This window comes from Quercus robur, chromosome 2 (assembly GCF_932294415.1).
Source record: "Quercus robur chromosome 2, dhQueRobu3.1, whole genome shotgun sequence".
NCBI classification, from domain to species: domain Eukaryota; kingdom Viridiplantae; phylum Streptophyta; class Magnoliopsida; order Fagales; family Fagaceae; genus Quercus; species Quercus robur.
Genome location: NC_065535.1, coordinates 11,815,978 through 11,829,267, shown reverse-complemented (window position 1 = coordinate 11,829,267; position 13,290 = coordinate 11,815,978). Strand labels below are relative to the sequence as shown.

Below are 13,290 nucleotides of genomic sequence, written 5' to 3'. Positions count from 1 at the left end.
GCAGAGAAAAGGTACTTACCACCTTGAAACATTGGAGGGACAGAAGCTACCACATCCATGGAACACCGAGCACCTACGGAAGTACTACCAATAGGAGCAGCAGCATGAAGACCAACCCCTTTTATATTTTTTCAGCAAATTATAGTTTAACTCCTCAGATTTATCGTTTGCTTTAGTTTTTTCGACAATACTTTTTTTTAGCCCAAGGGTCAGGGTTTGGTTTTAATTACTTTTATTTAAATGCATGGCAATAAGAGGAGTTTTATTCAGAAATCATTGAAGTATATTTTTCCTCCGACGGTCCACTAAGTTTACGACCCAAGAACGACTAAGTCCATAACTCGCGGGCTAAGGAAAAGCCTGACGGACTAATGAAAGATGTTAAGGCATCGAGGCTAAAAAGCCAAAGAAAACAATGGTCCGAGAAGGCTAAAGCTAAAAGCTGACGGTCCAATAGATAGAGTTATCATATGGATCGAGCCTTCAAAACCGACGGACCAACGGAGATGTCAAAAGACATCAAGGCCAAGGCCAAGAAACTGACGGCCCAAAAAAGGCTAAAAGCCAAAAGGCTGACGGTTTAATGAGATGGAATAACCATCGTAGAAACAGTCCTCAAAACTGACGGACCAAAAAGATGTCAAATGACATCAAGGCCAAGGCCAAAAAACTGACGGCCCGAAAAGGCCAACAGCCAAAGGGCTGACGGTCCAACAAGATGGAATAACCGTCGTAGACAAGGTCCTCGAAAATGACGGACCAATAAAGAGTTGACATACAAACTGACGGTCGTAAAGCTGACGGGAATTTCCAACAATTTCGTCTAAAATAAATAGATAGAAGCAACGGAAATGAAATACGTGCAATTATACAAACGACAAGGGCACTTGAACATTACAATTGTTTAAAACTACAATTGTATTACAACCGTTTAAAACTAAAAATAGCAACTGTTTTTCAGAAAATTTGAAAAAAGAAAAAAAAGAACAAACTGCCTAAGTACATAGCTATAATTAAGCAGCAGGAGGGTTGCCGTCAGCAGGACGGTCCTCAACGTCCACGATAACCGCCGGAGAATCAGGAGCTGTAGGGTTGACGGCAGGCTGGGCCAGGACGACGCTGCTGTCATGCTCCGGAGTAGGTTCGGGCTGAAGAGAGACGTCGTCTCCATCGTCCATTGTAATCCCAGACAAGTCCAGATCCGGGAAGGCCGACGCGACCTGTCGAAGGCAGTCATCAAACCCAGTGCCGTAATACTGACCACATGAGTCGATAAAAGACTGCGACGTTTTGAAATCTCTGATCGCGTTAGCCCCCGCCGTCTGTAGCTTCTCCTCCAGAACCGTCACCTCTCCTTGGAGCTTGACGTTCTCACCACTGGCCTCCGTCAGCTTAGTATTAACATCTTTCAGTTCCTGGTTAAGGACACGGACGGCTTCCTTGTACTGAGCCTGCTGATTCAACAAGTTCTTGTTGTGGCTGCGAACTCGACTGACGACCCCCTCCTTCGCCTCGCAACGGTCACGAAGGGCTTTGACACGAACCAAAGCCTAAAAAAGCGTATCCGTCAGATGAAAAATACATCAAAACAAGATATGGCATGTTCAAACCGAAAACGTGAGAAACTTACCCTGGAGAGATCAAAGAGGGCCGACGCCCCTAAATCTTCCGTCCCTACTTGATCACAGGGCTCCATGTCCGTCGGTTTGATAAGAGATTCAACCTCCCCGACGGCGTATTCCTTGTGGGTTAGGAGACGGCACGGGCCCTCGTTGACGGGACCAGTGGAAGTCATCACCCCCTTTCCCGCGCCGTGGCCAGACGTCGGAGGGGACTTCTCCTTCAATGGCTCGACTGACGGAGTGACGGCAATCTTTTTGGCTGGACGGCCATCACTCCCGTCAGGTTTCCTCTTCGCCACCTTGGCGACGGCCACGGGGGTTGACGAGGCTTCCCCCCCTGCTTCCTTGGCCCTCCTCTCTTCTTTCTGACGAGCTGCAGCGGCCCGTATCCTTTGTTTCGCGGATTCCATCTCTACAAAACAAAGAAAGACTAATAAGGGAAAGTGACGGAAATAATTAAACTGACGGGGGTTGAAGTCTACTTACGCCGGCGCGCAAACTCCTCCAACCTACGAGCTTCCGCTGACGGATCTGGGCCCCCACAGTATAAGTGGAGGGTGTCAAGGGTGATCAAATCCCGGCACTTACGGTCTTCCAAAGGGATCTCTAGAATCCGTTGGATGAACCCCTCCTGCTCGTCAGTTATCTGCGGACGGATATAAGCTGAAAAAGAAAAAATAACAAGTGTTACGACCGTCACCTAAAAAAACACACACGAGCCTCATGAGTGACGGGATTGACCTGAATCTTTGACAAAGGCCCATGTATTGTCAAAATAACCACTGGGCATCGTCACCCACTCCTCCTGACGGCAGACCCAGTCCGTCCCCTCAACAAAGAAATACCTACTCTTCCAATTTCTATTCGAGTCAGGCATATCTGACACTAACCGTAGCCCTTTTTCTCGGGCGTTAAAGTGATACGTCCCCTTGGACGAGGCAATATGGTGAGGTCTATAACAATAAAAGAACTCTCCTAGTGTAAGCTGACGGTGTCCTCCGCTAAGACTGCCCCATAGGATTTCGGCTCCTATAAAAGTCCTCCAGGCATTTGGGGCAACTTGGGTGACGGATATTCCAAGGAAATCAGCTAGTTGACGGTGCAACGACGTCAACGGTAACCTCAGGCCCGCAGCAAACATGGCGTCATACATACCGACGTCAGCTGTCCGCCCGGAGTAACACCTCTCACCCTCTCTAGGGAGACGGATGGGAATGTGGTCTGGGATCTGATAACGAACCCGTAACTCCCTAAAGACCTTACCACTCATCCCAGGCAAAAATTTGTTGACGGCCCAATCCTCAGGAAGAATGAAGGGACGGTTATCTCCGGAACCCTCCAAGGTTCCTTCACTGGATCTCTCATCCCCGTCACTATCTTCCCCGTCAACATCTATTCCATCCCCGTCAACGCTTATTCCGTCCCCGTCATTTTCATCCCCTCTTCCCTCATCCCCATCTCCCTCAGCAAAACTCTCTTCACCGTCGGGAGATTGGGCTGACGACTCTCTCTCCGACGGGAGGGAGAACTCTGACTCATTTCCAGAACCAAAGATCTCGTCGTAGCCCGCTCCCTCGCGGACTGACGACTCATCACAAGACGCGTCACTCGACATCTGACTACCTACAAGTGACGGGTTCAAACTAAGTACCTAGGCTGACGGCCTCACTAATAAGGCAAAAATAAAAAGAAAAAGAAGGAAGGAGAGAGGATGAAAACTTACCGGTATGAAAGCCTTCAGGACGGCTACAGCGACGGATAAACTGACGGAAGTGAAGTTGACAGAAGGTGAGCGACGGTCTGTCTCTCCACAAATTCAGCAGGGTTGAAATGGTGAAAAATGACTGAAAACGCTGTTTATATACATGGAAAAAATGGCGCGGAAGACGAAGCGACATCTCGTCAGGAGTGAGGCCAATGGGAACGAGCCACCTGTCCAGGGCATTAAATGCTCAGATCTGCGCGATGTTTCTGCCTCTTTTGAAAACAAACTCCATAACCCGTCAGTGCAGAGGGTGACGGAGATATGGAGTAGGGGGCAAATTATGAGGATAAAAACACTGGCAAGGGTGACGGCACGTGCCTGCCAAGGGTGACGGCACGTACCTGACAAAGGCGACGGTGCAGACCTGGTAAGTGAAGATGCCGACTTAACAAGGATGACGAAATGGTCTTGCCGTCAGCATACCTTCTAGGCTGACGGTGATGTAAGGCAGAAGAACTCCACATAGGGCCGAACTTCCTGAAGCTTACGGAGTGAGCATAGACTGACGGGATAACATAAACTGACGGTGTCAGTCTATGAAGTTTCCATCTCGCACGTATAAGTAAATAACTTGCTCCCCACGTTTCATGGAACCTAAAGACTCCTATATGGAAAGAATCCCGTAAAATACGCCCAAGGAGACTCCTACAAGGAAAAGACTTCTACTCCAAGGAAAAGAGGGTCAGCCCTCTCTACTATAAAAACCCAAGCACCCTCACAAACCGAGGTACGCGTAATTTACCCTCTCTAGCACTCTAGAGCAGTGAGAATAATTCTAATTTGACCTTCGGAGGGTACTTGGCCGGTACCACACCGGTACTCCCCGCTAGGTTATTCTTTTTCATTGTGCAGGTGCCATTAGTAATCGTACGAGGAACGTGTGACTCATTGGTGGTATTGTTTTCGGTATCATCAATATATATATATCTCCAGTGCAAATTACTACAACTTTTTGTAAACACCTACACAGTGATTTTACATATAGGTGGTCCATAAATTTAAAGGTGTTATTAATTACTTTGTGGTGCGTCCAGCTCTTCCCATGAGATAAGTTTTGTTCGAATTCCATAAAAATTATCATACACTAACTCTGAAACTTATATATAGATTGTGTGTGTGCAACTTTACAAATCCAAAAGAATATTGTCCAAAAATATAGTTAATTTATGGTACCAATCTTAACTACTGTTCTTGATGATTGATCTCAAGGACCGGTCTTGACTACTGAAGAGGGTAAAATGGATGTAGACGGTCTCATTCTACTGAATTAGCCACAAACGATGGTGCTTTTGGCTTGTGATCAAGATGAGGGAAAAAGGTGGGGGGCGTGTACACAAGAGGACGGACCCAACACGGTGGACAGATCAGAAAGCCAACGGAAACAGAGTGGACGGTAATAAGGCCACGTGGCATCCCCATAGTTTAAGTAGTCCTCAAGAAACTCCAAAAGGAAATATCTTGCGTCTCACGATTAAGCCTAGTCAATGAAATCGCTATATGGAAAGGATCCCGTAAAATATGTACTTTGATGAGGATCTTCTTTATAAGGAAAAATTCATCTTCCTCAAGAAAGGGAAAAATCGGTTCTACACTACTATAAAAATCCCAAAGCACTCCCAAACCAAGGTATGCATAATTCACCCCAACTCTGTTATTCTAGGATTGTGAAAAGTTTTCTAACTTAACTTTTGGAGGGTTTTTGGCCGGTACCACATCGGTACTCTCCTAAGGTCTTCTCGTTCTATGTTGTGCAAGTATTATCTTGAGCACGTGAGAACTGTGTAACTTACTGACGATTTATGGAGTCATCAACTACCATTCTTCATATGTGATCTTAAGTATTGATCTCAATAACTTGTCCCATCCTTCTGCATCTTGAGATTGTTGCTTTGACAAACATCCTCTCAATCGACCTAAAGGGACAATTAGCTGGTACGTTTACTACCTAGCATTAGACTAGCCAGCTGATCTACTGCCAAGTTTCCTACCAAAAAGTTCACCTTATTCTTTATGCACTATAATTCTTTCTTGGGCTTAAAATGTGGCACTGAATTTTGAAATTGAAATATACTACAGTGGAGATTCCCAATTATGTTTCTTGCACAATTAAAAAGTATTTGGTCCTTCACATTTATATCCAAAACTATATAGGAAAAAGATTGCATTGTCCTTGAGCGACTTGAGTTGCGTGCCTGTGCTAGGAGCCGTATATACTCAGATTTGGTTAGATTATGAAAGAGGAAAGAGGTAAGGACCTCCAGTTGCACAAACCAAATTAGCAAAGGGGCAACAATTCATATAGCTATTTTTCAAGGAATTGTCACATATTATTACTTCCAAATGGCTTCTGAACACTAATGTGTTGTGGTCCAAAATACCTACTACATTCAAGAGGTCTGCATGCTCAATAGTGAGTACCATTAAAAGCCAAAAGGAAAGTATATGAACTCTTATAGCTTATGGCCACAAGAAATTATTTTTTACTAACCCCACATGTACCCCAAATTTTTTTTTTGAGCCAAGCATTAGTAGGATAGGGGTTAGTAATTATATATTTAATTGAGTTATTGGTCATTGAATCCTAAGTTCTCATGTTCATATTTTCTATATATCTATCTTTGATTAGGCCTTTAGGGGGAACTCCCTGTAGAATATAGATACAAAAATGGTTAAAGAAATGAGCTTTCTCAAATTATTTGGACTTATACTCCAAAAATGCAAAGCATCCTTTTTGTTACATTGAACACCTCATGTACTAAAAATAAACCCCACCCATACCAAAAAATGAAGCTTCTTTAAAATTTCTTTAATTATAATATAAAAAATTATCAAGGTTCATAGTCACAAAAAAAAAAAAAAAAAAAAAAAAAAAAAAAACTTAAGCACTAAGTTTTTTTTTTTTTTTTTGGTTGATAATTTGGTAGTTAGTGGTGGAGGGATTTGAATACTAGACCTCTAGATTGTAAATACTATTAAGTATCAATTGAGCTACAAAGGTTTTGGTGAAACAATAATCATCTTATGCATTGGATATACGCATCTTCCTTCTTACATTATATAGTCTCTACAATTGAGTGATCTACATTTTGTTAAAAGAATGACTCATATATCCTAAAATGAGTGATTTAGACCCCGTTTGGTTGATTCTATTGAAATTAGACAAATTTATTGAATAAACCAATTATGAAGTTCAATTGATTTTCAATTAATTAGCCATATTACAAATCACCAATAAAGCAAAGGGAACTAAAATAAATAACAAAAGCAATTTGTTTATAAAGTGAAAAATCAATGGATGAATATGATAGAAAAAATGAAAAATACACTATGAAAGTTATTACCAACCCCATGGAAAATTTAACTATTAGAATCACAATTTATACAAAATTGAAATAAAATTTCACTCTTTTGTGCCTTCATTTAGTTTACATCTAGGGCACAAAATCCCAACTTAATCAGCCGACTTAATGAGCCTGATAATAATTAAGATTTCTAGTCCTCAATTGGTCGAGAGTCGATCAACAGACAACAAGGACTCTTCCATTGTCGATTAAGAGAGACTGTCAAGAAATTCGAGATTACCTTTCAATTGAGTTTGAATCTTGGACTTGATCTTGAAATAGAATTACAAAGTTACAACTCAATCAAGACTTACATGGTCATGAGTTTAGTTAACACTCTAATAGGATGATATCTAATCGAAGTAAGAAACATGCAAAGGACTGGTGGGTGTGTACATGTGAAATGCTGCACTTTATATATCTGTGTCACTGTGATTCTAATTCTGTGAATCACGAGCCCAACAATCAAGGTGACTGAAACTAACAACAGCAATTGGTCGTACATCTCAGTACAGCCATTATTGATCATTGAATACGGGTAGAAGAGATTGGGGCCTAAGTTAGGAACTCATATCGAGAGAAGCTGCATGGGTGCTTCCGTGAGACATTTTTTTTCATTGAAATTTATGTTTTAGACTTTTAGTACATTGCATTATTTTCTCTGAAGTTTCTGCCTTACCCCAAATTTGACGGTGAGAATTATTTTCTTTAAAGCTAAATTTATTCAATGCCAGAAAAGCATACTAAAAAATAGTAGTAATAGTTGACGGTGAGAATTTTTTTTTTTTTTTAAAAAAAAACCGAAAATCAGCAATTTGCAATCAACTATGCATGAAGTTTGTGTATAATATCAATGTGTGTGTGTGTGTGTGAGAATTGTCTCTCTCATATGGATAACTAAAACAAATTAAAGAAAATGAATCATTGGTATATAATCGGATGCAAACCTAAACTCAATTCTCTGAAAATTTTGTGTTAAAGACGATTGCGAGTGTTATATATGTATCACCTTCATCACTTGAGTCAAAGATTTATTTTTTTATTTAAATTTTTTTTAAAAAGTATCACATTCACATTGAGAAAAAAGAAGAAGAAGGGTAATTTATGCAATTTTTTATATATCAATTGTTAGGAGTCTAGGGTTTTAAATTATAGATGTTGCCGTTGAAAACACATAAAGTACTAACCAGTTGAGTTATAATGCTCTTAGTGGGTAATTTATGTGTTTAGATTAGTTTTTTTTTTTTTTGATTGTTTATTGTTATTTACTGAAAATCAGTTAAGATATGGTTGTATTTAGAAATTCTAATGTTTTAAAAACAAACTGTACACAGAAATAAATAAGCAACATAAAGAAGAAAAAAAAAAAAAACTTGAAAGGAAAATTTGATGGTAAATTGAAATTAAGTTATGTCAGCTTAAGATTTTGGATAGAAAATGTATAATTGAATATCATCAAGTTTTTGGTGAACTCTCCAAAAGTCTCTTTTTCCCTAACAACAATTAGGATAATCATATTCTTTTTTAGAATTGTGGAGGAAATCAAAAAAATTTTAATGGTTTTTACTGACGGGTGTCCTTAGAATATATATTAGAAAACCATTTTAAGTAACTTTTTTATAAAAAAAATGAAAAAGTGATTACCTGCTTTGACAACTTTTTTAATTTTTCACAAAAACTTTTTCAAAATAAATGATTAATGTGTGTCTAAGGTCATACATTAACCGACCGAATATTAATTGGTATGCTACTTGCAAGTTAATTATTTGAGAGAGAAGTAAAAAGAATGGGAGACAAGATGAAAATATTTTCCTAGTGCTTGGGATAATATCAAAGCTGAAACAAGACGGTGGAAGATTTTGTCAACTAACCCCAAATAACCCAAACAGAAAGGGACACGGTAATTGAGTTTAGCAGCAAACATGAAAATCTTTAAAAGTACTTTAAATCAGTCATGAATAGAGATCGGGGTACAGCTATATATATTTCCAAGATCAGCATTTTTTTTTTTACCCAAGGCAAAAAAGTACTCCTCGGAAAGAGAATTTAAAGTACTTAAGTAAAAGGAAACCTACCATAATTTCTTTACCCAAAATGATGAAAAAGTAACATAGGAAATGGATGGGATGCTGCTCAAACTGTTTGTACGGTAAAAGACAAAAATTTACATTATTAGTGTTAGTTTATCATGGGGATGATTGATTTAAAACTTTCTATAGCAAAAAAAATATTTTCATAATTTTTAAAAAATATTTTTTTATATAGAACTTTTTAAAATATCATTTTTCTAAAATACAAAAATACTTTAATACACTTTCAAGAAAATATTAAATAAATTAATGTCAAACATAAACTTACTTGCAAGTACGAGTCAAATGAGAGTTTTGGAGGGGGTAAAACTTAGGTAATGATTTAAACCATTTTTTTAGGGGCTTTTATATTCCAACATCAATTTTTTCACGTAAACTTTTATGTGCTGATGAAAAAATATTATTTGTTTAAAAAATATTTTTAAAAACTTTTTATCAAAAATATATATATATTAAAAATTATTCACCTAGGATACAACATGAATTACCAAAGTTTCATAAGAGAGAGAGAGAGAGAGAGAGAGAGGGACCAAGTTGTCCTTTGGAAGGGCAACAATGGGGAGTAATCCCCAGTGGGATTGGCCCCAAACATGTCCTTAAGCTCACACAGACCCCTAAAACACCTATAGGTGTTGTCTTTTGCTCTTACACCCCCACATGACTTTGTTTCTCTCTCTTCCTCTCAGTCTCACCTTAAATACCCCCACACATCCCCACCCCAATTTCACACAACTTTCCTTAGCTCTCCCACTCTCTCCAATCTCTCAATCTCTCTCTCTCTCTCTCTCTCTTAAACAACCAAAACTAAGCTCATCACTCAAAAATGGCCATCAACAAATCACAAAAACTGCCTCAAACTGCAGTACTCAAGCAAATCCTCAAGAGGTGTTCAAGCTTAGGAAAGAAGCAACGTGACTATGATGAACAAGGCCTCCCTTTGGACGTACCAAAGGGCCATTTTGTTGTTTATGTTGGAGCAAAAAGAAGCAGATATGTTGTCCCAATCTCTTACTTGAACTACCCTGAGTTCCAAAGCCTACTAAAAGATGCTGAAGAAGAATTTGGCTTCAACCACGAGATGGGTCTCACAATTCCTTGTGAAGAAGTTGTCTTTCAATCTTTAACAGCCATGCTCAGATGAAAGATTTAGACGGACCCAACTTAGGCCTAGCTAGTTTGGTTTTTGGAGGAAAAGAAAAGAAAAATTAGCTGAAGATGAAGCTGCTTTCACTGCTTCTCTCTGTTCTAATTTTCTATTTTTTCTTCTTTTTTAACTAAGTTTTTAAGTATTAACCCAAAATTGTGAAAAACCCATGAGTATTGTGTATCTGGGTTTAGATTTGTAGATATTGAAAGTTTGAAAATTGTTCTCACAGTGGGTTGGGGTTGTAGTTGTACCAATGTACCCTGTGAGCGAGAGCTAATATTTATTATTTAATGATACTTTGGGGTTTTAATATTTTAACCCTTTTTTTTTTCTTACTTACACTTTCACTTTCTCTCTCATATAGTGTTCCAACTTGCACTAGTTTCCATGGCTTTGTCCAGATAACAATTTTCTATGCAAAGGCTGTCTCTGGTTAGCTCAACAGTTGGCCGTTAAATCTGTTAAAAGTGAATTCTGCTAAAAGATAGCTAAACAGAATGTCTTGTCACGATACAGTGATAAAAACTGACATATATCAGAATTCTAATTTTTATCACGGACTTTTATATTCCTTTCATTAATTCTCCAAAGCTATGCACAAGATCACAATTCAGGTAGATGGTTCAAATTCTCCAAAACTACACAAGATCACAAATTCACAATGGTTTGTCAAGTATTTTCTTTTTCAATAATACTGGATACATGACCCTATCACCAAAAAAAAATAAAAAACCTAGATACACGACTTTTTTTCCATACCTATAAAATTATGTTTGAAAATACTGGCTTGGCTTGTTTGGTAAAAATGTTTAAATATTATTATTCAAAATAATGTAAAATTTATGATTTAAAAAATTTTGTAAAAATACATATTTAAAATAATCATAAAAATTATTATAAAACTATTATGTAACTGTTTTTTTTTTTTTTCCCTTTCTTCTTGGGATTGGGAATTGTGGTCTTTGTTTAACATTCTTTTATGGCTTTTGTTAATTGGGTACTTTTGTGCACTTATTAAAAAGACGCATTGGAAAATAAATAAATAAACTAAAAAAAAGTATGAATTTTAAATTGTAAGTAACTCTCTTTTTTTTAGTTATTAAATGAAATTAACTTGATTCTTTATGAAAGATGACTAGATTCTTTTATTTTAAGGAAAGCAAAAGACACACGTTAACAAGACTCTTTTTTTTATACGCAATTCACTTTATGATGTGTAGATTTTTCACACCTATGCATTGTCCATATGATAATGACAATTTATCGCTACTTGACTAGATGACAGATTCACATAACAAATTAATTTCCTTGCAGCAAGGGAAAAGAGAAAATAAAGGGATAAGAATGAAAATATGAAAATAGAAAAATATATATATAAATGGTCCTTGGCAACTTGTGATTCATAGGTGAGTCTCTGAACCTGAACCCATTTATGAAATTTAGAGCCCAAAACGAGTAACTAAAGCCAGATAGATTGCCCAATTTTAAGTAGGGGCTCACTGAATAGATGGTTGAGAATTCATACAGACAATGCTTTTATCTCTGCAACAAAATTTAAAATTTTGATCATGTGACTTTTGGGACTTGGGAGTTGTACTATTTTGCCATCTTCTTCACCATGATCAGGTTCTATAGCTCTGTCTATTCTCTGTCATCAGTGACTGTGGTCCATATCCTCATACTCATAGATAGCAAAGTGAAGCAGCTCCAAAAAAGTACAAGCAGGACGTTCTTGATCGTTTGATGCCTGGACCTGGACTTTTTAGTTTTAAATGACTCTGCAGATTATTAGCATATTGGATATAGCTAGGCTTGAAAAGTAAACATCAATGGGGGCACTTTGATTAGTAAGGTGGTCCTCTAATTAATTTAATTATGTGGATCGGCCTATACAAAGAAATGCATATGACAGCTTAATAAAGTGTGGCCAAAGGTCTATTGATATAGTGTAACTATTACTCCAAAAGTAACCGTGAAAGCCATTAAAGTACTTTATTATTTTAAACGATAATATATATAAATATATTTTTAACAAATAAATAAAACATTAAGCCATTAAGCACTTTATTAGGAACAAATTATACCGTACATTCAAGGGACTACATTTCCTTTTCATATAAACCTGAATCTTATGATTATTAAAAAAAAAAAAAAAAAAAAAAAACCTGAATCTTATATTTGGAACTTACTTGTACATGAGAGAAAGATATAATTCAGCATGCACATCGAATAATAATAGTTGTGTATTGAATAATCACATTTTCACCAATTTATACTAAAATGATAAAAACAAAGGCAAAATAATCAAATATAAATTATGGACTATGAATTGGATTTGACTTAAAAAAAAGGTGAATTTAAGAGTTGGGGAAAAATCAAATATATTTATTGTTTCAATTAGTCAATTAGCGAAGAAAATAAAGGAGAAAGTTATACTCAAGTTTTTTTTTTTTAATATAAATTTTTTATTTTATTTTATGTAATTCGGAAGTACCATCTCAACTTTTAAATAGACTATTTCATTTCCCAATCATGAAACATTTCAAAAATCTTATAAACCAATAGTGTGGTGCCCGGATTAAACTAGGTGCTTTAGGTTTACATTACACCCTAGACCAATGAGCCCATTACCAAACACTATCTTGGGTTTTTACTCAAACTTTGATCTCTTTGTATATAGGATGTTAAAAAAATAAAATAAAATTCTTATGACCTAAACTGGAATCATTTCAATTCAAAATACTTTAACAGTTTTGTTAGAATTGAAGTTCGAACATAAATTCTAACATGGTATATTAGAGATGTGTCTTAGTTTCAATTTAACCATATATGGTATCACTTTCCCCTAGTTTAAACTCAATGTACTATAACATACTTATAATGGAAGACTAATAATATTAATCATATTTCTAGTAAATTTAATTGCAGTACAAGAAGGCCTTAATAATCGATAATGATATTTCTAGACTAGTAACGACGAGCTAGCGCAGACCTTGGAGCTTAATACCTCTAACAAGTATCATTATTTTCTTCAATGATAAACGTGAAAGCAAAACTTTTTTGACATTTTACCGTAGAAAACTTAAAAAGCCCAGTAGAAAATCTTTTGGTAACATTTTATTTTATATCTTTCGACCTTTGACAATCAAATTCTATTTCTATTCCCATAAATCAATTAATATTAATATTAATGTTGAGAATATTCTAAGATTGTGTTTGATGCTCTTTTGGGTTTATATAACCCGTCTATAATTGTGTCCAATAGTTTGACTAATGTAGTCCATCAACTTCGGGACTTTAGATCAGTTGAAGTCTCTCATGTGAA

General features: G+C 37.0%; 2 protein-coding genes across 2 annotated transcripts; one reads left to right on the top strand and one right to left on the bottom strand.

Annotated features, from left to right (window-relative positions):
• Nucleotides 1-1,013: 1,013 nt before the first annotated feature.
• Nucleotides 1,014-2,644, bottom strand: LOC126694841 (uncharacterized). Its single transcript, XM_050391355.1, has 2 exons — nucleotides 1,631-2,644; nucleotides 1,014-1,550 (listed from the first exon to the last, which is right to left on the bottom strand). Exons 1-2 carry the CDS (start codon nucleotides 2,030-2,032, stop codon nucleotides 1,014-1,016), a joined length of 939 nt encoding a protein of 312 aa, XP_050247312.1. The 5' UTR covers nucleotides 2,033-2,644.
• A 6,822-nt stretch (nucleotides 2,645-9,466) lies between these two features.
• Nucleotides 9,467-10,073, top strand: LOC126712376 (protein SMALL AUXIN UP-REGULATED RNA 12-like). Its single transcript, XM_050411685.1, has one exon. The coding sequence runs from the start codon at nucleotides 9,642-9,644 to the stop codon at nucleotides 9,957-9,959; it is 318 nt and encodes a 105-aa protein (XP_050267642.1). The 5' UTR covers nucleotides 9,467-9,641; the 3' UTR covers nucleotides 9,960-10,073.
• Nucleotides 10,074-13,290: the final 3,217 nt, after the last annotated feature.